The following is a 26,255-nucleotide window of genomic DNA, read 5'->3' as shown; positions in this document are numbered from 1 at the left end:
GAGCATCTTTTACACATCTGAGACATTTGTATTTCTCTTTCTCTGAATTTCCTGTTCACATCCTTTGCCCATTTTTCTATCAGGTTATTGATCTTTTTCTTATCAATTTGCATTTTTCTTTTTTTTTTAATTTTTTGTTTATTGCAGTAACATTGGTTTATAACATTGTAAAAATTTCAGGTGTACATCATTATACTTCTATTTCTGCATAGATTACATCATGTTCACCACCAAAATACTAATTACAACCCATCACCACACACACGTACCGCTGCATTGTTTCTTTATAAGTTAGGGAAAGTAGCTTTGATAAGTTGCAATATTTTCTCCAGATTATCACTTGTCTTTTGGCTTTGCTTATACTGTTTTTTTTTTGTTCTTGTTTTTTTGCTTGAGGAAGATTCACCCTGAGCTAACATCTGTGCCAATTTTCCTCTATTTTGTATGTGAGCCACAGCATGGCTGCTGATGAGTGGTGTAGATCTGCGTCTGGGAACTGAATCTGGGCTGCTGAAGCAGAGCGTGCCAAACTTAACCACTAGGCCATGGGGCCAGCCCAAATTATAGTGTTTTTTCTTCCATGTATAGTTTAGTGTTACACTGTCAATTCATCTTTTTACAATTTCTAGGTTTTATTTTCCTTTTAAAGCTCTTGTGGTCATAAAATAATTCTTACATATTTTCTTCTGGTATTTTTGTAGTTTCATATTTTACATTTGCATATTGATACATATACATTACATATTGATGGAGTTATTCGAACACTCCTGTGTCAAACTTAATTTTTCCTTTGAAAAAAAATTGTTCCAATCTTATTAAATACTCCCTCTTTTTCTTCATCTAGTATGAATGCCATCTTTATCATAGTCTTAAATCCCTTATGAATTAGGGACTAATTCAAAACTTTCTACTCTCTCCCATGGGACTGTCTTTTCATGCTTCTATGTTATTGAAATTAAGAGTTTACAGTAGGATTTCACTTTCTGCAAATAATTTAATCTCATTTTTCCACTTTAAAAAGCGTTCATCTTTAAAAGTGTTTTCAGGTATATTCATATATGTCCTACACTTTTATGAAATTATTAAGTAATTAAATGTAATCTTATAAATCATATTATTTTTGTGCTATTAGAAATGGGGTCTTTTAGGCCCATGTATCTTCTAGACAGTTTATCATGAAAGCTGTTTGTTTTGATATACTTATTTCCTATACTACTATCTTGGTTTTTAGTTGAGTCTCTCGGGTATAGGCTTCTAGCCTCTGGAATAATAATAATTTTGCCTTCTCCTTTCTAAGTTCTGACTTCTAATTTTTTTTTGCTTGTCTAATTGTGTTGGCTAATGCCTTCAGCACAACAAGTTAAGTAAGAAGGATAATACCGGTCATCTTTTCCTTGCTTTTGATGTATGTAGGAATGTTTTTAGTTCTCTCCACTAAATGAGCGTGTTGGCTTTGGGGCTGAATTTTATTTTCAGTCCAGTGATTGAATTTTGGGACTTGGAGAAAAATATATTTGAAATACAAATCTTGAAACAGCATTCTTTATTCCCAGTGACAGAATGCTCAATGCATCCTCTACTGAAGTTTCAAAGGAAAGACAATTTTCTGCGCAATTCATCAAAAAATTAGAAAGGCTCTTTAATATTTTTGCATGCATTATTTTATATAGCACAATCTCTACCATTGAAAAATTAAAGGTCCCCCTCATGAGTGTTTTCTTAGTATTTTACAAATACTTCTAGAAACCCCTTGGACATTTCTATTTCAGTTTTTCTGTTTTAGACAGACATCACCCTGACATAGCATTAAAACACCTCCCTGAGCTCACGGTAGAGAGAAAGCTCATTACCTCTCCTAGGGCCACTGGGAATTGACATGAATGTCATTCTGTGGACACACAGGAGTGTCTGAAGCTATTCCTGAGGTAGAGTTTCAACAACTAAGCTCAGCTGAGCACAAAATAAAAACTAATCATGAAAAAATTAAATGGTGATATTATCAAATAATAGTTTGTGAATGGTGCTATGTTATCAAGATTGAAGAAGAGTCCTTAGAAATGGGACAAAACCTTGTAATTATCTCAGAGAACTGTAAGTTATAAAGAAATATACGTAATGGAAGAAGAAAAATGGCTCATGTGACAAAAACACCACATGTGTTGCCTGTTTTGGTAAGGTAAAACAAATATCTAAGCCAAGCAACAGGGTCAGTCCAGTTAGTGTTTCTGCTCACAAATGGGGAACATCAACTCCAGGATGACCGGAGCTTTCTCATGGTTTCTTTCCACGCCTTTGCATGTTTTTGCAAGTGATCAAAACCAGAATTTTTCAGTCATTGCTATTCACTGGGGTTGCCAACATGGGTTGTTTCATTGAGATGATGGGCCCGGTTGACTGCATCTAGTTCAGCTGGGCACACAGATATCTGGTCTAAAGCTGACATTTCGTTGTGGTTTTGAAAAGGTACATTGGAAACCACGCTTGTAAAGCATATGAATTTATGGCACTTAGTGGCTTTGTGACCAGCATAGTTCTCGCGCAGAGGTTGTAATAGTTGACAAAAGATTAGAGCTTTGTTTCCATGATGACATCCCTCAGTTGCTCTGGGTGTGGTCCATATGGATTCTGACTTGTAGCAGAGCTCTGCACCTTCTTTTGGCATTTGGCTGCATAGATAATGTATATACTTCTCATTAAGAAAATTCCAGCAATGACTGCAAAATAACTCCCATAAACTAAAAACTGGAGAAAAACAAATAGAATTAATTAGACGCACATAAAATCTGTCCTTGTATGTCATTGGTAATACATAGTGATCCTGTTGATTTACTTAGATTATGGGGTAACTGGGACCCAGGATCTTAATATGTGTCATTTAGATTTGCACAATACTTTATTCTCTCTCTTAGAAGAACCAGGTATGAAAGTGTAAGGAATGCAGTGACTAAGGGTGTGGACTCTGGAGCCAGAGTTGCTTGGGTTCAGATCCTCGCTAATATCACCAATAGTGAAAAAACACTGATTGCCACTGATCTATGTGTCTATGATTGGAGGATGGTGCGATGCTATATGTAATGTCTCTATGAATGAATTGTAGACATTGAGTTTACTTCCTACCTGCCTTATCTCCCTTTTTTTCCAATTCATGTGTAAAACGTGCAATTGGGCTAATATTAAGTAGAGAAGTGAAAAGGGAACTGAGCTCTGTACCTCTCCCTAGTTGAATCTCAGTAAACCTTGGAACTGGATGGTGGGAGGAAGAGGAGACATATGTGGAACACAATGACCAGTGTTACCCGATGACGTTTTAGGAGCCAAAGGTAAATGCTGACCTATTGTGATTATTGTTCAAAAACTACTTGGTGTGATATAATATGAGAATTAAGGAATTACTTATTTTAAAATTTGCCTAGCCAAGGAATTTAAGAAATTTGAATGTTGGCAGTGATAAGGTTGAAAAAACCTTTGAAATTATCTTCTATATTCCCACCAACTACATGAGTAGGAAAACGGAAGTATTGCAGCGTACCTGAATGCTGATTGGCAGGTTGAGCCCTCTCTGATCCACTATGATCACAGTTATAAGGGTCCGAATCACCAGGGCAAGGAAGGTGTTGATTCCAAACACCAGGGCATAGCGTTCCACGCTCAGATTAACAGTGATCTGAAATCTACCATTAAACATCGAATAAGTTTTTTCACAAGAACATATAGGGGATTCTTATCTATAAAAGACAGAAACAAAAGAGAAAGCAGTGTCTTGTTAATAGCACCTTTTGTCTAAATCTCCTCCAGGAAGAGCAAAGAAAGTTAAAAAATACAGTTAAAGGCTGAATTAAAATACAGTTAAAGGAAACACGGCAAAATCCTTCTTATGAAATTTAATGCTTCCAGAAATTAAACCTAAATATTCTAATTTCTCATACCTTGAGAAGATTGGATGCTATCTGATTTTAGATACTGTTTCTCAGTGAATTTTTATGATAATGCAAGCAATATCCAATCTGAGTTATTTTTTTCAGTTATTCATTTTATGATCAATTATCTGCATTGACAGATTCAAAATTTGGTAGGTGAATTATTCTTTGGAAGATCCAGACTATGGCTGGTTGTACAATTGAGTGAATCTGTAATTAATTTATTTTTAATAATTATATAGGTTTTGAAATTTTATTACACAGCATTTATGAAAGACTGGCAATTGTATGTTATTTACAGTTCTTCCTTGTAATTCAGGTAAAAGACTTTGGGTTCTGAAAACTGTTAAAATGAAAAGAAATCACATCCTGCCTTAACAAAATCCTCACATTACAAAAAGAAACTCAAGACACATGAGTTCCATGCACTAAACTGACACATTTCAGTGAAAAAAGATAAACTTGCCAAAAATTTTATCTCTTTCCTTTATTTCATGATCTTTTCCCAGGGTGCTTATAGTTCTGTGTTTGTCAACTGCTTATCAAACATTTTTCACATACTAAAAAACAAAAAAATGTTTTAACTGTGTTTAAAACAGTTTTAAAACTGTTTTAAAAAATGATCTCGGGAACTTACAGTTTCTTGTAACTTTTACATCTATGTTTTCCAGTATCCAGTTTTTTATAACTTGAAAATATTTTGTCTCACAAAAAAGCATATGCCCAAAATTACTCAATCAATCAAGTGAAATTAGGAATGAAATTTAAACTCGATCATTCAACATTAGATTGCACCACCCCTTGTTATGGCAAATTGCTCGAAATAAAAAATCACAACCTGACAATGTATCATTGCTTTTGGTTTATGAACCTACAGAACTTTCTTTCCTTGATGACTAATCTTACCAATATTCAGAGGGCAAGGAGTTAAATGAAAAGATGGCTTAATTTTGTTGAATTTAGTAGGAAGCAGTCAACATTTAATATTGCAATTGATTTAAATCCTTCTGAAGTTCTCAAAGAAACTATAGGGATATAGAAAAGAGAATATGGTTTAGTTTTGGGAGTGGAAAAACATGGTTGGTAATACCCACACTGCTATGGTTATAAGGAGAATATAGCTGGTTTTGAATATTAAATAGCCAGCGTAGCATGCCCAGATGTTGGTTGTGTAATGCATGAGAAAGAGAGAGCCTGCATTGACAACTGAGAAGATCGCCAGAGCCAACTCTCCCAGAAGGTCCCAGTTGACTTTCACATAATCCACTGCAAAGGCAGCCACAGCCCCTGAAAAAGAAACATTTAGGAAGATGAAACATACTGACCTTGCACATGGGAAATATCAACAGCTCTCTTAAAAACTCAGGACTTAGGCAATTCTAAAAGACAAATATATTGCTTTCACAGTTTGCAAAAATAGTGTGATCCACCTAAATGTGGATTTATCCTTTTCTTAACCAGGTTTTCCTTTGGCTTCTCTCTTTACTTCCTATTCTTTCAAGCATTTAGTCCTCACACTTCCAATTAGCATCAACTACATGCCAAGCACTGTAATATGCAGAGAGGCCAGAAAGGTTCCTAACAACAGCAGAGTGGGGAGAAATTACACATAAACCCAGTCGCTTAATACAACATGCTAAGGGCAGAGATAGAAAAGGATGAAACAATTGCTTCGGGAGTACACCTGGCCTGTCCCTATTCATCTTTATTGATTTTTCAATGATGGGTAACAAATGCGTTGCATTGGCTAGTTTTAGTCTTCATTATTAACCTTTCTTAATTTTAATCTTATTTCTAGTCCATCTTAATGTCTTCAAGATCTGGCCTATTTTACTTGAGGCTTTTGGTGCACAGACCTATATTGATTTATAGAGTTTAAGAGATTGAATAATTGACAGTAATTAGGGTTACTAATACAGTTCTCTTCAACAAAATGAGAAGTATTTATGTTTCAAATTACTGACATTGGATTAATTAACTTTTTCACATGTGATCTAGGAAAGAACCATTACTACAAAGGAAATAAAACGATTTCCCCCTCTAGAATTTGGAATGCAGGAGAAATAATTTCAGTGAACCAATTCCAGCACAGTCTTGGTTTTTAAGAGTTAAAGTGAAGCCTCCCAAAAGGGAGACAATAATAAAACAGATGCCACATGAGTTTTCTGAAATTTTTGTAAATGAGGGTGTGGAAATTTCCAACTCCCTAGAAAATATCTTCAAAGTCTCAGTTGAATTTAAGTTTCCACTTACCAGGATATAAATATTTATTGTAGAGTAAACTTCAAATGCAGATTTCCCTGTGATATTAGAATCCTGACTCTTATGGATCTTCCACTCATTTAAATCTCATAAGAAAGTGACTTTTGAAAAATTTTGGTGTATAGCCTAGAATTACTAAAGGTGGGTGCCAGCTAACTCAAATTGTTTATTAACAAAATCTCTTCCAGTGATAATCTGGAATCCTTAATAGTTCATTTTCTAAAATAACAAAAACTCTTTACTTATATACAAGATGCGTATTTTCCTTTTGATATTAAAAACAATTCTGGAAGAACAGGGGACATTTAACACTTTTTCTCACAATGAAGTGGAATCTTAGGAATTTGGCTAGAATTTAGCTGAGCTCTTGAGTTACCTATTGTAAGTATAACACATTAAATAGAATGTGTTAAGGTTCTCTTTTTTTATTTCCCAGTGCCTTCCATCCAGGAAAAACATTAATGTGCCTTCAGAACACAGCTAAATTTTCTACCATGGAGAAGTTTAGCAACTGGAAAACTGAACTTAATGGGGGTAGTCCATCAAGGAAGGTAAATCAATGTTTACTTACCTCCAAAGGTTGCGATAGCCTCTATTGCCCCATTATAGACGGAAGAATTTTGGGATGGTGCCTTGTAATCCCACAGGATTTGAACATAGTTGAAAATCTGGTTAAAATCTGCTGTGGAAAAAGCCCACCACAGGGACCAGTAAAAAAGACGCTTTGAGGAGTAGCCCTCTTTCAAATCTTGGAACCACTGCACAAAAAACTTTGAAAGCTACATTTTTTGGCTTTGGGCTCCTCAACCAGCCATCATCCAGGTTCCTCGAGATGGTAGGTATTACTGAAGTTGGTTTCTCCTCCCCATAACCTGCTGCTTCACCCTCATGAGGTTCATCTAACGCCTCATTCACATATGACGGCTTCTCTACTTCTTTTCTGGGTTTTGCATGAAAAAACATGCTTTTCTGGGGCATTGGTATAAAAAATGAGAGAAGGAAGGCCATGGAGACAGACGCCAAGGATATGACATTGAGGTAAAAGTAGGATAGATTGGCCAGAGATACCAAGAGCTGAGCCAGCACCGAGGCTGCCGTGTAGGCCACCAGCGTGATGCTCCTGCAGTAATCGCTCACTTTCTGATAGTGTTCTGGGCTGACCACGCTGTAAATGTAGGCATAGTAGGCCACCTTGGTGGCGGTAATGATCCCATAGAAGAACTCCACAACCTGCATGGTCTTCACTCCTTGGCCAAACAAGAGTAGCAGCCAGGTAATGACAAAGCTAATCCCTTGTAAGATGATGATCGGCTTGTAGCGGACGTAATCGGTGAAGATAAACACGGGGAGCAGCAGCACCAAGTAAGAGTATGTCCACACAGGAAAAATCTCATTTGTGATCTGCAAAGTTGAAAAATGGATCGTGTGACCACGAAGCACCAGGAAGTGAGAAGGGTTACCTTTCTCCAGTACGTACATTACTAAGGTACATGTGGCTTGCCCAGTATCAAATTTCGCAATCCAATAGGATAGAATATTCTTCATATTATGGAAAAGCACAATAGAAAACTGATTTTCAAGGAAACCACTAGGAAAAGAGAGCCCCCCCCCAAAAAAAATTTATACACTTACATGCATTCCAGCAGAAGAATATATTGGCTTAATGTGCATCTGAACTATATTAAGTTTAGATATTATGTTTCAGTACATTAGTTAAAAATTGCTCAACAGATATTTCTGCGTTTTTAAGGCTCTTAAAAAATACCATTCCCTTCTTGTTCAAAGATTAACATTAGATAAATCTGAAAACCTTTATCTTTATCTGATCCATCACTATGTCAAAAATATCAGCCCTTCCAAAGTCTGGATGAACATATACATGATGATAGCAAAGAGTAAATAACCTTGTAGAATTATGGAAAGAGAACAGGTAATGCATTTAATTTCCTTCCTGGCCAAATTTGCTGGGCTCTCAACCTTATTCAATATTGTTTCTTCAATTCTGGCCTCAAATTAATGTGGGTCATCTCATGGATTTAGTCAGAAACGCACAGGACCTCAATGTTCATTCATAAAAAGAAAGGACTGAAGCAGCTGCTGATCTCTGGGGTATGACGGGTGTGGGTGCAGCTCAGTTGCACTAGCCTTTGGTCTGTGCCCCTCTGATCTCTCCAACAGCCTCAGTGTGTCCAAATATCAATGATGAGGGAAAGCTGAGTGGTTTGAAATGGTAGTGAGACTGAGCTGCAGCTTTGAGGATGGGGACATTAAGTGGTCCATAGCCATGGCAGAAGCAGACCCCAGTAGGTTCACTGGCTGATTCAGGACCTGTATCTGTTGTTTGTCTTAATCATGACATGCTTCCATCTGGGAAACTTTGAAACAGAGTTTCGCTAAGTGATTTTACAGCACAGCACAACAAGCTTGCTTTTCTGTCCTTACCACCTCATCACCAAATAAACCAGCATCAATTAGCCTTCCAGGTAAAGCCACCCTCAGTAGTGTTTTCATAGCTCTGGCTGGAGATTATAAAACTAGCCCAGGGTAATTTTCCAGCTGGGTCAGTGCATTTTCTTGTTGCACTTGTTATAAAAAAGTGTTAGATCTTTTAAGTAAGAGAATTTGGCCTTCTGGGGAAGATAAAGCTGAGAGATAAAGCTACTAATGTCTCACCTGCTCATATATAGTTTTTCAAAACTGAGTAAGTGTCCTAAAGAAATGTTATAATTCTTTATCAGATTCTGCTTGTACCTCAGCAGCCCGAACGTTTATTAGGATACAATCCTATGCCTGGACACGATTTTATTTTAGGATTAGTATAATAGAATCAATGGAGACTTGAAAGGTTCCCATGTAGTAAGACTAACGGTAGACCCCTATAAAAGTTACAATATCTATTTCACATGTAGTGTGTTTTGTTTTCCCATTTTTGCAAGTGTGGAGAGGAAAGAGTAGTTTGAACAGTTCTATTAACAAATACCATGAAAATGGGATTCATCGAGGTCAGTGTGTTAACCTTATTTCAAGTTGAATGAAACCCTGACTCCATGTCCTTGTTCAAGTCCGGTAAAATTAAACACATTAAGATATATATGTACATTAACTTACCTCTGCGCTAGTCAGATTTTTATCTGGTCCAGATAAATAAGGGATAAGGAAGGGATCTGAGGGTCTCATCATGGAGAAAAATCCAAATAAGCAGAGGATCATGGTGGGATAAATCCAGGAACGGCTTGGTGAAGTTCGGAAACAACCCATGGCTGATCAAATGGAAACAGAGCCAAAATTAACTCATTTTGTCCTTGGATGTAATGAAAAACTGATTATTTCTAAATGCTTTATGAAAGGATAAAGTTTCATTCATCTGCAGCCGAAATGGAGAGGTGAGTGATGAAGAACTGCTCTCAAGTATCTCGTAGGTGACCCAATCAAACCCTCCTTTGTCAAGGAACTTCTTATTCATTAGTGCTGGGAGTAGAGTCACACTTCACTAGTGTTCTCCATCACAAACATGGTAATGAGTAGCTACGAATAAATGGTAAACAGTAGGCCAATGAATGTTTGAAAATAAGTATAGAACATTGGCTAGGGAATTACTGGTGTACATATGGTAGGTAAGGTACTTCTAGGAGGTCAAAATCATGAGAACACAGATTAAGTTGATCAAATCTATTATCTGACAACTATGTTTGCACTATGACACTAAAATCTTTAACATATTGAATGGCATGTGTGTATTTACACATTTATCTCTCCATTAGACTATCCCTGCTTAGTATTGTGCTTAACACATCATAGACATCCAGGATATTTTTGTTAGGTGTCTCTAATCTAAGAATTTATAATTCTTCAGTTAAAAAAATTAAACTGGATAAAGATCTGACTTGCCATCTTTTCTATATTTTTCCCCTTTTCCGTACTGGTGCTAACTCTATGTTGAGAACAGAAGCCATCCTTTCTTAGACTGTTATTTCAGTTTTCTTTGCGACTGGCCCCATTTCTTCCCTAAACCTGCAGTTTCACACCACTCAATGGGGCAGGTAGCTAATTAACAGTTCATACTTTTTTCCTAACTCAGAAATAAAATCCCTTGAAATTCAAACTTCAGACAGAACACTCAAGGGAGGATCTCATTTGTCACTGCGCAGAGAAACAAAACAAAGCCAAAAAACCCCCTTATTTTATGGTGGCGATATTTGAAAACATCTTGCTTTTTCATGTGGATTACAAAGTGTATAAAGAAAATTCACTCTCATTCTTTCATATTTTGGGTCAAGCTTTACTTTGCAAAGTGTATATGTTTTTGGTGGTCTTGGAGGTGGTTAATTTCTTTGAGCTAATTTACAGGAAAGAAACCAACTTGCTGTGAGAATGATGCTTTTCTGCATATTATCTCATTAAATTCTCATAATAACTGTAAAATACATACTACTTTCCCAAACTCCCAGGTGAGTATATGGGAGATCCAAGATGTCCAACAACTGGCTTCAAACCACATGGTCAAGATTTGAATCCAGATCTCCCTGACTCCCATCAGGGATCTTGCACCTGCTCCACCCTGCCTCAGTCTGGTGGCCTTTTTCCCTCAACTGCTGGTATTAACCTAATGTCAACCTCTCCCCAGTGAGGGAAGAAAGTGTTTTCATGAACACATTCTTACTAAATATTATGGCTTAACACATAGAGCTGCCACGGGTAATTATAGTTTGAAAGTGGGCCAGAGAGAGGAAAGATGATGCTCACTCCAGAAAAGCAAGCCACCAGGGTGGAATTCCAGATATCCACGGGGAGGAACTTTGCTAGAGGCTAGGGAGGTAGGGAGAGCCTGCTGGGTCACACCTCGGTCTACCACCCACCCTACCTTCTCACAAGGTCGCCCCAGATAGCTGCACAGTTCCTCTCTTAGGTTAAAAAAGGTGAACACTGTTTCCATTTATGTCAACAAAACCCTTGATGAAGCAGTGCATAAACAATGGAAATCTGAATTTGGAATTGGATTGCAGCAACTGTGAGCAATGCTGACAATGTGAAAACTTCGCGGAGGGCACATTGGGTTTGTCCTCCACCTCCTCCCTCGGCCCAGAATACATGGATTTATCTTCTTCCTGAGTACTGCTGGAGTTTTCTGGGGCCTTCTTTCTTTGTGAGTAATGTTCTTGTAGAAAAGGCTAGCCCAGGTAGGCAACTACTGAGGCTTGGCTGTCTTTCAAAGGGGGGTTTTAATGGAGTGGCATCTGCTGACTCTACTTCTAGAACATTCTCTCCATCTATGCTAACCATGGTTTGCTCACCAAGTCCAAGTCATCATCTTCTCCACAAATCTCAGAGACCTAGAACTATGTCCACGATCCCTGGGCTGCTAAGAGTCGCCTGGATTACTGAATTCTTCATCTCCTAACTGTTCTAATACTGCTTCCCGATTGGATTTAGTTGGGACGGTAGAGCAGAAATAGACAGTATATGCCCAATTCGAGTGTAAGCAAGAGAGCAGTGCATTTTTTCTGTTTGGATCATTGCTCTATTCTTGTGCCTAGAAGAGTGCCCAACACACAGTAAGTCTTGTAGAAGGAAGGGGATGAATGTCAGACCTCCCCACTAAGAACTAGTAAAGCTCTGTCTCGGTTTCCTGAGTGCACTTCCCAGCTGCATCAGGTAAAGACCAGGGAGGCCTTCGACTCCATAAGTGCCCTGTTGTTCAGTTACTCATCTGTAAAATGGGATAACAATGCCAACTGCATGTATGGGCTTTTTGGGAGCATAGAGGGCCTTGATACTGGAAAGGACTTGGCACCACGTTGGATATGGAATCATGGCTCAAACACATTATTTCTCATCCTTTTGCTCTCTTCATTGTTGGAGGACTCAACAGTGATTCTGGCTTAACGAGGAGAAAATGAGGGAGGGTGTCTGACCTTAGCTGAAAACAACTGAGAAATATTTGGGGAGCTCATCCCTGCACCCCAGGATGCTGGGCTTCCTTTCCTTACTCCTTTTTCTAGCCCCCTCCCCTGGAAACAAACACATGCTCCAAAGCTAGCATTTTTGCCAGAGGAAATGAAAGAAGGCGTCTAACCAAACATTAGCGGGAGTCCTTTAACCCAGAGGGACTGGGAGAGCAGCTGAAGTTCCTGGTTTAACAGCAGCAGGAGCTTTCAGAGACCACGTCTCACTTGTTGGCTATTCTTCAGCCTTCAGGGCCACAGCCACTGTCACTGCCCACTCTCTGCTGGGAGACTTCTGAGACTCTCAGCTGCTAATGTCTGGCTCTTCTCTTACCTCCCCCCAACTCAGAGTCTCATTGTCCAGCACTTGCCCCACTGTGTAACCCTTTCTCACCCTGGCCAGTTAACACAGACTGTGTGAACTTGACTCGCACATCGGAATCACCTAGGAGCTTGTTAAAAAGATAGATTCCTGGACTCCATCCCTAAAGTGTGATTCAGTAGGTATAGTAAGGCCCAGGAATCTGCATCTATACACTGAGTGATTCGGCCGCAGGAGGCCCAAGGACTACTGTCCCTTATCTATCCACTGGGCTCACTGGCTCCATGCCACAGCCTTGGATCTTAACAGGGTGGTGAGCAAAGTGAATGGAAATCATCTAGAGAACTTTTTCAAAGCTACACACAGACCCATAACTCTGAAATTCTTTTCTGGCCCTCTAGGCCCTGGAGAGTCCAGGATAGGTGGAAAAATCCTCTGGTGATTCTGATGTTTCGGATATGCCTCTCACACCCTGCCCAACCCGCTAACCCCTTCACGTGCACACATCGCTCCCTGTGCATCACCCATTCTGTCCCAACCAGCCTCAATCCTTATCCAGGAGGGGCCCTGGAATGACTGTGTTTAGCATTGAATGAAGGTTCTGGCTCCTTCAGTTACCACAGCACACAGGCGTCTGACATCCTCCAGCCCAGCATGACCCTTCACCCACCCTCTGAAGGCAGTGATTATTTTCCTTACATCAAGTCTGCCACTTACATAGTTAAAATGATAACAACCTACCAGCTATTTTGTACTTAGTTCCTGCTTTACACCAAGCATTAGACTAGCCACTTTATATAATTATTTGTCTCTAATCCTTAGAAAAACCCTAATTATATATATTATACATATATTTACATATTTTATATTATACAATATAATTATATAAATATAACAAATATATTTATTATATAAATAATAAATATTGTTATATTAAATAAATTTAATTATATTTTATAATTATATATTTTATAATATATTTTTATTATACATAATATTACAAAATTATATATTAGTTATATATATATAAAATGTCCCCAGTTTCTCAGACACGGGAACTGAGCCTCCTCAAAGCTCATGGCCAGCCAGCTAAGAAAGGTTACAACTGAGCTCAGGGTCTGCTCTGTTGGCTTCAAGTTCACATCCTCCCTCTGCTCCGATGGGTAGCTAGCTACCTCCTACCTCCATGGCACCATTCCCATCATCTCGATGTTTTCCTCTCCTCATTTTCTTGTCAGCTACCCACAAAGGCACTGTCAACGTGGGCTCTGAGATTCCCACTGAACAAACTGGGAACTGCCAAAGTTGTTCTCTCTCCTGCTGGAGAAGCCTGTGGCTAATGATCTCATAATGCTTGGAATTATTGATCAGCATCTTTTATTTTTATCGTATCATTGAGAAGATGCTGCTCTTTTCTGTCATGGTGACTATGATTATGATAATCAAATCACTTATGCAATCTCTATAATTTTTACATTTAGAAAATTATTTTATTTTTTCTTTGACAATTTTGTGAGGCAGACAGAGGAGATGCTCTTGTCCTCATTTTATAGATGGGGAAACTGAGGGCCACAGGCAATAAGATCTGTGTGGTTTTCACATTTAACCATTGTCAGAGCCTGGACTTGGACTCAGTTTTTCTAATTCCAAGTTCAGTCATCTTTCCTGTTACACCGTGTTGAGAGTGCCTGGTTATATCCTCAAAATTCCAATTCCAGTTTATTTTAGAATACTGTTTTTCAGATTTTGGGTGTCAAAACCATTTAGTGGGTTGCAAACAGGATTTTTTAGCAAATGTTGCAGAAAAAAATATTAAATATCAAAGTACACTGCAGAGTAGAGCTGTTTTTCTCTGAAACTTTTCTTGGGTTATCAATATATAAATATAGAAAAATGATCACACTGTGCATCACAACTTACTGTAGGACACAGTTACTGGGTTAGAAGTTGCAGAGGAAAGAACAGGACTAATATCTACTCATGTGCCTCATGAGTACACCTGTCTGGGAGGGCCACAGCCTTCACGGCAAAGCATCGTTCCGGAACAGACTGTTCTCTTGTTATTTTTCAATCTGTCATTCCATTTTGACCTGATAATATTATCCTCCTCCTAAAGAATATTCTAAACTTCCCTTCATTGAATCTAACTTGAGGACATGAACTGGGTTGGTACTTCTGAAAGCAAGATATGTATCTTCCCCTCTTTATTTTCTGTGATTTCCAAATAACATAATCCTTTTAAAAAGTTGCTTCTGGGGCAGTAATTCACACATATTACTCATATGCTTCATCACCATTTTTAAAAAGGTATAGGAACACTCTGTGGACAGTAGGCTAAAAGGGAAAAAAAATAAAAAGGACATTCTCCAAACAAAAGTCAGCTCTCAGGCTATCATGACTTGAAATCTACAGTGAAGATGTTGGAAGCAACAAGAGAAGCTCTCCTTCTAGCAGAGACTTGGAGCAGCTAAATCTACCACAGAGCTTACCTTGTTGTGCTGGGTCCTGGAGGGGAGGTCTTCGGAGGGAGTGCTCTAGCTAGCAAAAGTAGCTGGAGGAAGGGAGTGCTGAGCATTAGCTTCTACTATGATGGTCCCTGGCGGGTTGAAGTCTCCCTGCTCCATCCCTCTAGCCAATGAGAGAATACCTGCCTCTGATCCAGTTGCAATAACTGCACACACGTGCAGCACATCATGTGGGCCCTGGGAGTACACGTCCACAAGCACTCTCGGGGTTACCAGCCAACCCATGTGACCTTGAAGGAGTCCCAAAGACCACCAACACCTTTGCATGGAAAGTGACCCACCTAAATGACTTTGGAAATGGTGTGTTCCTTTCTCTTTTTGCTGGTTGAAGAATAACAATTATTTTTCATTCAAGTTCACAGCAGTCCCACCAGGGGCCCTTCAGTATTCTATTGTTAAGTCTCTAGCTTCTCTCAACCTCTAATCTGGGTCCTTTTCTACAAAGCCACATATTTTTATGGCTGCTTCCCTTTCTTCAGGGTACGTTGGGTGCTGTAGCCTTCTTCAAAATAATAACCCCCTTGCTAGCACATCTAATCCAACTTCATTTTAAGGTATGCATAGATTTTTCTTCATCTCCTAAAAACATTAAGATTTACTTGTGTTTCCACTATGATCAAGTTGGGCTGGGTATTTAGAATATTTCTAAATATATATTTCCATTTGCGTAGAATATGTAATTTTAAAAAGAACTATAGAAACTGGCATACGCCAGTGGGCTTTCTGGCTCTTGATCCCTAGGTAGACTTCTTAGCTAAGGAGGACTTTAACTGATCAGATTCCTCCACTCACTCCCAGAAGATGGAATTCTTTGGAAATGAAGAACCAATGAAATGAACCAATGTAGACATGAAAGCCAAAGCTTTCAGAGCTGTGGAGCTCCCTGAGGTAAGGGACAAGATGACCTGGTCAAAGCAAAGATCTCCCCCAAACCTGGTTTTGCAAAGGTTCCCCGCAACAGAAAGCCCAGAGTATAAGGAACTGGGTCAATGGAAAGGAAGCATTTTATCAAATCTTCTTCTATGCTTGTTTAGAAGATACTTCCAGAATTAACTAAGATGCCAAAAATTTCAAAGGAAACTATCTAGAGTCCCCAGTCTCCATCCAATTCCTGTCCACCCCTCCCAACTAAACATTCTAATCGTCTCAGAAGGGTGCCTGACAAGACAACCAATGTCTGAGATGTGGGCTGGCCTCATGTTCACATTATTCCCCAGAACATTTATTGCAGTCAAAGCACCTATCTCAAATACCAGAGCACTAGATTGATAATTTAAAATAATTATGAATCTCACAGCCTCTAAGATTCCAAAGGACTTGGACAGCTGGGCAAGAGAGATGACATTTGCAAATGGTTTCACTTCCCAAGGCCCAATGCCTTTTCAAAAATAGAGTTAGCGTCGGTATTTATTACATTTTCCCAAAGAAATCCACCTTTCAGGTTTTCAACACTGCCAGAGACAAGCCCTTCATAGGACAGAAGCAAACCAAAAGTTGGATTGCTGAAAACTAAAATATTTACTTTCAGCTGATATCAGAGTATAATAACTAATTAAGCCTTTTAGTCTACTTACTACTAAAATAGAAGAGAATATAACTTGGAGTAAAACATCCAGATAAAGCAAAGAGCTGCAGTTCGCTTATGGCAAGGCAGGCTGGTGCCAGAGGAAGGCACAAGGAATTCCGGAGAATTGCTTCATTACTACACTTCTGTTGCAAAATCAGGATTGGAAGGTGGTTTCACCAATTTCTAGTGAGCTATTGTATTTTGGCTGTGACTTCATCTTGTTTAAAATGCATTTAACTGATCTCTACCTCACTCCATACACAAAAATCTATTTGATATAACAAACTCTAGACCCTTAGAGTACCACCAAAAGAACACAGATTTTTGTGACCTAGGAATTAGCAAATATTTTATCAAAATGACAAACAGACTAAACTTACAAGGAAAAAAAAGATGAATTGAATTTTATCAAAAAAAAGTATCTGTTCATCCCATTAAGAAATTGGAAAACCACAGAGAACATTATTATTCACAAATATTAGAATGCCTAAGTATCAAAAGACTAGCATACCGATTATTGGCAAAGATTTAAAGCAATTGAATTCCTATACATTGCTTGTGAGAAGGTAAAATGGCACCAAATTCTTTGGAAAACCATTTGGCAATCTATACAAGAAAGTTCACATATCCAAAGTAGTGAAAAAACGGGAAGCAACTGAAATGTCTATTAAATGGTGAATGAATAAACAATATTGTATATTTAAGCAACTAATACTGATTCAATCAGCAATAAAAAGAAATGAACTATTGCAAAAACTTGGGTGAATATCAAAAACATTATGCTGTGGCAAAGAATCCAGACACAAAACTGTATGATTCCATTAACACATATAAAGTCCTAAAATGAGTAAAACTTATCTATAGTGATAGAAATTGGTTCAGTGGTTGCCTGCGATGGGAGACAGGGGAGGGACTGACTGCAGTAAAGCACCAGAAAACTTTGTAGGGTGACGAAATGCTCTATATCTTGATTGTGGCAGTGGTTACAAACTTACATACATTTGTCAAAACTCATTGACTATACACTTATAATGTACATTTATTACATGTAAACTATATCTCAATAAAGGTGTCTTGGAAAAAAGAAATGAATCACTGATACTGTCAGGGACTAGTGCCCTGAGGAACTCAAAGGTGAGTCTGAAAGGATTTAACTGTTGTTATGTTAAGGAGACAACCAGTAGCCACCCTGAAGCTGACCAAGCCTCCCTATAAGAGCTATGCCCATGACCTTACCTTATTTTTAATGTGAAGATCTCTTCAAGAGGAGATTAAGCCTCATTACCACAATCTGCAGTGTAGTCGCCTCTCCCTTTTGAATATTCATTCCCTAACCAAATGAAAGTTCCTCCTTCCCCTTGTTTGGGGTTGACATGACTTTGGAAATGATTCCTCATGGACTCCTATTTGCTGCAAATACACTTTACTTTGTGAGACAACTTCCACTGGTGTAGAGTCTTATTTAACTCACCAGGAGGTGAGCCCACGTGGTTTGGTAATAATACATGGGACAAAACAAATGAATCTCAAACATTACGCTTTGTAAAAAGAATCCAGACACAAAAAGGCCGTCCTATATGATTCCACTGCTGATAGAAATCCAAACAGTGGTCATCTCTGAGGTGGGGGTGGGAAGATTTGGGGGTGATGAAATAGTCTATATCTTGATGGAATATAGTTACCTGGGTAGATACAATTATAAACACTTAAACTTAAAATCTATACATTATATTGTATTAAATTATATTTCAATTAAAAAAAAATACATCCTTCCCTCCTTCTCCTACTTCAAAGCATTTTGCTGTGTAGGAATCCCCACAGCCCTGGACTTTTTCTATTGGCACAATGACTAAGATTTTTTCCAAATTCCACATGGGGCAAGGCCTCTATGTAATCTGAAAGTGGCCCAGCATCTTTGAAATTCGGTCTGTCCTTGAAAATTGAGAATGGAAACAATGCCTATAAATCAAAGCCAGGACAGACCAAGAAACTCTGGAAGTCTGGCCACATAGAACATTCTTCAAAATAATACAGAGATAATCAGTACGTGTTCCTTCCGTGCCGAGTTCATTTCCTTGTAGAACCAAGTCCCATTTCCTGCCTTCAGATCCAACTTCTGCTTGTTCCTGCTGCCAGCTGCTGAGAGTCTCAGTCACAGTTGCCCCTTCTCATTGGAGTCTTGAGTCCTCCTCCTTCAGAACTGAGCAATCAAGAGCAATGGCTTTATACACCAAAGCCCAACCCCCTCTGATGGATTTATACACTAGAACCCACTCTCTTCTGCAGCCACCCCCTTTTCGAAACCCATTAAAAAAAATAGAGAACCAGATTCAGATCTTTCTGAAACACAGATGATTAGGGAGATAAACATCAAAAAACACTTTTCCCCGAATGTTAGTACTAAAATAATGTAATTTAGTTTCTCTAGAATTTTGTATTAAGAGACAGAATTGCACAAAACCACGAAGTAGTCCTATCACCTATCACTCAGTAATAATCCTTTTTGTAGCCACCCCACAAAAAAAAATAAACCCAAAACCCTAGAATCTTTGCTGAAATGAAGTACTCCACAGAACTTCACAAGATATGAATAAGGCCCAGATATTAAATATGTAGGCCAGAATAGTTCTGCTTTTGGTTAAAACCATTGCAAGAGTAGATACAAGTGATCTTTAAAATGCATGCTTCAGACTCCATTTTGTCGTATGTGGCACCATTCCTTTTTGCTTGCATGACCCATTGCTGATGAATTAACCATGCCCTTCCAGATTGTTTACCCTCTGAATGTCTATGGTTAGATCAATCTACTCTCAGGTGCAGCTGGAGAAATATGCCTATCAAAACCATAAAACTGGCGGACAGCTTACATAGAAAGTCAACTGATCATGTCTAGCCACTGAAATGCACGTGGGTAACTGGTTGAGTGAACACGGGTTGGGGTGGGGGTGGGGAAAAATGTGTGCTTCAAGGAAGAACCATGCATTGTTTGAGTTATTTTATACCTCTGTAAATTGTAGTAACTGATAGCAATGTGCAATAATTCTTGTCTATAGACATGCAAATAAGTTCTGTCCAATGATGGGAACTCTTCCCCTGTCCCCCATGGAAAACCAGTTTTATCTCTATTTCAATATTCCTGATCTATAAATGTACCCATTCTTTGGATTCTCCTTTGATCTGGTTGTAACAGCCTTACCAGTTTCCTCATTAATGAGTTACTAAAATCTTTAACGCATGTTCATTTTTATATCTGATTGATAGTCATGACTTTATCCTTTTCCAACTGTGTCTCTAGCCTATCCAAATAACTGCCAATTTATTCCTTTGAATCTAAATGATTTGGTAACAGTTGTTAAATTACCGAATCAGGGGCCGGCCCGGTGGCGCAAGCGGTTGAGTGCGCGCGCTCCGCTGCGGCGGCCCGGGGTTCGCTGGTTCGGATCCCGGGCGCGCACCGAAGTACTGCTTGGTAAGCCATGCTGTGGCGGCGTCCCATATAAAGTGGAGGAAGATAGGCACCGATGTTAGCCCAGGGCCGTCTTCCTCAGCAAAAAAAGAGGAGGATTGGCGGATGTTAGCTCAGGGCTGATCTCCTCACAAAAAAAAAAAAAAAAAAAAAATTACCGAATCAACTTTAATATCCTGACATCTCACTGCAGACCTTCCCAGTCTTCGTTTTTTTTTTTTTTTTTTCTCTGCAGGTTTGGGTTTGTGGTGGCCAGTGTGGTCCTGTGGAAAGACCATGACTTAGAAATCTGAAGCTCATGTTCCTCTTGGCCCCTCCTGTTTGTGGCACATACTTAACCTCTCCAAGCCTATCGTTAAAATGTGGATAATCACAGCCACCTCACAAAGTTGTCCCGGGAACTACTCAATCTGGTTTTCAGTACATATTATGCACTCAATATAGCTTCCTTCCCATCGACCTCACACAAGCTCACACCGAAAATTCAAACAAATGAACACAGTGGGGCACTCACAGATCAGAGCAATTTCAGAAAGGTACACAGTGGATAATTTCACCTAAACTGCTAAGGGCCGGCAGGCTAAATAAATTCATCTTTGAATATTTATGCTTGAATTGCGTTTCCCCTTACCCAACCTTAGAAAACATGGTTGGTCCATAACCAATTATGACCAAAAGAAATTAGTGTTTTTGTCCATGTCAGCTCTTGCTAAAACAATTTGAAGAAAAAGCTATTTGGAAGTTAGTTATGTCTTGGTCTATTTAAAATATGTACTTTAATGAAAACACACCTTTTGCTTTAGGAGACACGGATGTGTTCCAATACCTGTCAAGCAAAACGCTTATGTGTGAGTATTTTTAGAAAACATTATTTCCTTCACCCTTTTCAAACTTGAAGCACTCTGTAAGCTCAACGCTTCTGCATATTTACAGTAGCAACACTGACTTGACAAATACTTGTTAGACATATTATTTGATGAATTAGGTATCCTTTCCAGCAATATTATTGTAAGGTATGGTTATGTTTTCTTTTAGTATTAATTAAAGTAGTCTCAATCGAGCCCCGGGTCTCTTAACTTCAAAGTCCCCTTTCTTTTCCTCGCTAGGACTTTTCACCATTCTTGGATTGGGATTTGGAATTCTGTGATTAGGTTTCTTTTCAGTTAAAATCTGTGAACGCGGGTGTAACCACGGGGGATGCTGGCCCTTTATTTTGGCCTTATTTAATCTGCTTTTTCAGATGGCTGAAAGAATGCTAGCCAAATGTACTTGGGCGAGCCTCAGCACTGCAGCCTGCAGCACGAGGAACGGCCCGCCCCCTGCCTCGGGCTCCAGGATGCAATCCGGGCCGGTCCCAAGAAGCCCGCTGCAGCACAAGTACCCGCCGGCCCGCGCTCCGGAAACTGGGGCATGGGGAGGGCTGCAGCCAAGGGATGATGGCGTTTCTTCCATTAATTCACCTACCGGAGCTCCTCTTACCTGTAGGAGCCGCTTTCTGCTCCCCAGATCGCTCACACGCCCGGATAACAAGCTCTTGGGACCACCAGCCCTTCTGTCGCAGGAAGCCTAGCTCTAGAGGTAGTGGCGGGGCGGGGGCGGGGCGGAGCCCGGAGGCCCTCCCCAATGTTTTGCATATGCTAATTTAGGCTTCCATAACCTTTAAACTGGAAGCCAGAATCCGTGGTCTGTGAGCAAACACCATCAGCTTTGTACCTGGAAGGAACAGCTTAAAGTAATGTACTGATACCGCAAAATCAACGTAACAAAGTAGGACGAACTGAGTGCAGTGTCCAACATCTGCTCTACTTATAAAAACATCCTTTCCTATAAGTCCACTCATTTATCTGAAAAACTTATGAGAGAGGTACAGCTATGATCCCCATTCTGCATATGAAGAAAGCGAAGCAGAAGGAAGTAAGACTAGCAGAGAAGCCTGGATTTTTTTCGGGGCATCCTGGCTCCAGAGCCAATGTTTATAATCATTATGTATTTTTTTTTAAGGTGGGGGGGGTGGGGTAGTTTCCTAGCACTTTGAGAATTTTCTAATGCAAATAGTTCATATATTAAATATTGTTTATTAAGTGGGGTTTTTTTTAAAGCAGTATAAAGTTCTCATTGGTTAAAATGGAATATTTTTTAAAAATTTTCTTGTTTATTTGTTGGTGGAAATGGAAACCCTCCCCCAAAATAAACACTGCTTGGTTTCTAAGGGCTACTAGCTGTTAATCAAATTGATTAAAATTCCCCTAGGTGTCTTGGGTCATTGTCTTATTGATTTGGATTTTCTATTCTCACCCTCCTATGACTTGTGGAAAGTCCGCCTATAAATTTTCAAGATGCATCTCTGGAGTTGGAGTACCCTGTTCATTGTGCAACAGAGTGCCCTTGTAAATTGCCAGGCCCTCCCTGAGAACATGGCGGAATTTTCTTAATGGTTGAGGGTATCATAATTTCTTCCACACCTCTCACCAAGAGGGGACCTCAATTTGGACCTTAAAAAGTTTACCTGACATCTCACAGGCATAGTCTAAATCCGAAAGAGATGATAAGGAATTTATTCATTCGTAGAAAAGCAAACATATTTGCTGATGAGGTGACACAAGGTCTGGATTTGGTTCTGAAAGACTCAGTGGTAGAAGGGGTGTGGGTGACGTCACAGACGACGAGAGATGGGCCATGTGTTGATAATTGTTGACCTGGATGTTGGTTCTTGGGAATTTATTGTACTATTCCCCACTTTTGTGTATGTTTGGGATTTTCCATAATAAAATCCTAACCCCCAAATGTGATGGTATTAAGAGATTGGGCCTTTGGAAGGTGATTTGGTCATGACAGTGTAGCCCTCAGGAATGGGATTAATGCCCTTAGAAATGAGACCCCAGGGAGCTCTCTCTTTTTCTTTCTACCACATGAGGATGCAACTAGAAGTTGGCCATCTGCAACTTGGAGGAGGGCTCTCACCATAACCTGACCATGCTGGTACCCCCATCTTGGACTCCATCCTCCAGAACTGAGGGAAATAAATTTCTATTGTTTGTCAGCCACCCAGTCTGTGGTATTTTGTTATAGCAGGCTGAAATGAGACAGTTGTGATCAGGTGAAATAACTTGACCAAAGAAGAATCATTGGGCAAGCTTCAAAGAGAGACTGAGAAGGCTGTGATAGGCTGTGAAAAGGTGGAGTCTTCCTACCCAGCCTGGAAGAGACAGGAATTGAGGGAGAGGAGGCATCAGATGAGCACCAGGCCAGTTACAAGAGGGCAAAGTTTGCTGGTGGCATTCTCCCAGCTCTGTTTTTATGCCTCTCTCCTACTTCCTGGAGCATCGCTTTTCTATTCCCTACCACCTAAGTCTCTTGGAAGCCCTTTTGAGCTCCCTGGGATACTCAATATTGTAGAAAGGTTATCTCCCTGGGCTTCTTCCCTAGGCCTCCAGTCTTCTCATCAGTGACTTGGGGCAGCCAGGAGTCTGAAGGCAACCTTCTGGTCCAGCTATGGCACCCACCCTTCCCCCCACCATCATCACTTGCATTTCTTTATATTCCTTTCTCCCTTCCTGAAAGGGTGAAAGATAGAATGCTGGTTTATGTTGAGTAGCAAAACAGCACGGACTTCAAATGGTTTTTTTATGCTTTGCTCTTTCTACTCCACTTCTTAAAAAGGGGGCAGCATTTTGTTTTGTTGGTATTGCTAGAATTGCCTGTGGTGTTCTCGCTATCGATTGCCTGCCTTCCTGTGGGATTTGACACAAGAGAAACTAAATGAGAGCACAGATAAATTTACTCCAACGAACATTTTCCAAGGACTTGCTCCCTGTCAGTATGACGGCACAGGTAAGTAAGAAGGGGAGAGCCCCCCTGTCCTCTTTCACCAGCCACCCCAGGTCCTTAGCCCCTTCGGGATCATATGTCCCAGGGATTCTCTCCAAAAATTTAAAAGGAAAGAAGAATTTCATACAAAATTCTTTTGCAGACTTTAAGGGACCATCTCAACACTTGCCTCCTTTTCCAGAGTGCTGTGATGAGGGATACCCCACCTTTCCTGTCTATAGAGCCCTGGGTCTCAATGGGCAGCAATTTTGCCCCCCGAGGGATATTTAACCATGCCAGGAGACATTTTTGATTGTTATAACTGGGAGAGACACTGTCATAACTGTGGGTAGAGGCCAGGGATGCTGCTCAACATTCTACAAGGCACAGGACATCTCCCACAGCAAGGAGCTGTCAGTAGTGCCACAGTCAAGAAACTGCTCTAGTGCTTAACATTTCCAAGGCATTTTCCCACCTATTATTGCAAAACAACGTAGTTGCCTGAGACTCACCTGAAAGAAAATTATCCCTCACTTGGTTGATAAAGATGCATGGAGTCTCTGACATGTACGGAGTACTGTGCTGGAATGTTCTGTAATGGGACGTTTTGTGCCATTATTTGCTCTGTGATTTAGAGCAGGAACTAAGGCCGGGGGTAGGGCCACCTATATCAGACACGTGAAATGTGCAATATGCGTCATGTCAGTTGATTTCAAACGTGTCTTGAATATTAATTAAAAAAATATGTACACAGTTAAATAATTCCATGATACCCTCTCCCATCCCACCTCACCCTCTAGGCCACTCTGCAGAGGCAGCTCTGTCATCTTGAGAGCTGTTTCTGCTGGGAGCTGCCCCCATATTTCTTATTAATTCCTTTATATAGCTATTTCTTTATTGCCAGTGTTAATTTTTGTTAAGATGGTGATTTAACTTTCTTATACTGATCCCAATAAGTTTATATCACTATTTTTAGTAAAATCTGTAGCTGATGGTAACTTAATCCTAACAGTATAAAATACAATTCATTATAGAGTCAAAATAGTCTGTTGTGATTATATTTCCTTAATGTACATTTTTTATTTTTCTAGAGCATCTGTCTTTTTTTTTTGCTTTTGTTTTATTTATCTTCATCTATATACCATTGTGAGCCATATTATTTTGCATGTAGATTTTCTTCTTAGATAAAAATTGATAAAAACTTTTCAAGCACCCAAACTAATTTTTCATTCTAATTAGGAAATGCTTTCTTATTTTAGATGCAATAGGAATTGTACCAGAAAGAGATGAGTCATTGCAAAGATTTACTTGTGCTTTCTGAGTAATCAGAAATCAAAATCAGCTTAGCAGCAAGCTGAGACTGGAGAAGAAACTGAGTTTTGCACTTTATAAATGTCCCAGGTTATTGGCAGAATTTAGTATTGGCTGCAACTTTGGAAATTACAGTGATTAAATTGAATATTTTACCTGGTGTGTTATGGGTATGGCCTTGAGAGCAGAAGTACATCCAGTCACCCTTATGCAATTTAGGACATGGAAAATCCCAGATAAACCTCTCCTGGCTTTGGGGCCGGAAACGTCTTCTTTTCTTGCTCGGTTCTGGTGGGGCATTGTTGGGGTGAGGGGCCAAGCCTGTCTCCATATGGGAACAGACTCCTGGTGCTCATTTTCCTGCCCCATGGAACTTTCAATCTGCCAACTTTGTTTTTTCTGAGTCAAGGGACAGTCTCAGGCCAAACTAGGAACTAGTTCCTCTAATTGCATCACCCCGGGCATATTCAGCTCCCAGGGATGAAGGAGGGCTTGCTCAAACCCAGCATCCTGAGAGAGATCGTCATGGTTTTTCACAGCACAAGGAGGGCTTTGGGCACTAAGGAAAGATGGACAAGTTGGGCCTGACCCTCCATAGGTTATCAGGAGATGGTAACATTTCATGTCAAAAGTCTTATAAAATTTACCATAATCCCAATGTGACATATGATGAGGCAGATAGGTGCTCCATTTCTCTTCATCAGAAAAAGGATGGGAGGATGAACTCGTGACTAGACACATCTCCTCAGAGTCTGTGAAGCACAAAGCAAGAACAACACTTGTAGTCTCAGTTTACTTAGTAACTCAGGCAACATTCAGGGCTACATAACTTCTGTGCTTTGAGAGCCAGGGGTTTATTTGCTTTTCAGAGATGTCAAAGCCAAGAATTTACCTTGCCATTTGGCTCTTGTAGTGAAGGACTGAGTGGACCTCTAAGTCCTCCACACGCTTTCCTTATAGTCGGTGGGTCCCAGTTCTGAAGGAGCCCACGGATATTCAGGCTGTTGCGAGGTCTCCGAGTGTCACTTGGACCGTCATCATTCCTCTGAGACCCAGCAAAGCACATAGTGGTGACCAGGAATGGACAGAGCCCTGTGCCTGGTGCTTGGGGCATGGGAGTTCCTGAGGGAAAATGA

General features: G+C 39.8%; 1 protein-coding gene across 1 annotated transcript; it reads right to left on the bottom strand.

The window, feature by feature from the left end:
- Positions 1–201: 201 nt before the first annotated feature.
- LOC131393904 (thiamine transporter 2-like) lies at positions 202–21,557 on the bottom strand. Its single transcript, XM_058524915.1, is given in 7 exon segments — positions 202–2,742; positions 3,530–3,671; positions 5,012–5,204; positions 6,751–6,946; positions 6,948–7,580; positions 9,288–9,439; positions 21,481–21,557. Coding segments are annotated over 6 exon segments (1,491 nt in total). The 5' UTR covers positions 9,438–9,439; positions 21,481–21,557; the 3' UTR covers positions 202–2,565.
- Between the last annotated feature and the right edge of the window lie 4,698 nt (positions 21,558–26,255).

Source organism: Diceros bicornis, chromosome 29 (genome assembly GCF_020826845.1).
Source record: "Diceros bicornis minor isolate mBicDic1 chromosome 29, mDicBic1.mat.cur, whole genome shotgun sequence".
NCBI lineage: Eukaryota > Metazoa > Chordata > Mammalia > Perissodactyla > Rhinocerotidae > Diceros > Diceros bicornis.
The sequence above is the reverse complement of the archived record's forward strand: the minus strand, read 5'-3'. Positions and strand labels throughout refer to the sequence as shown.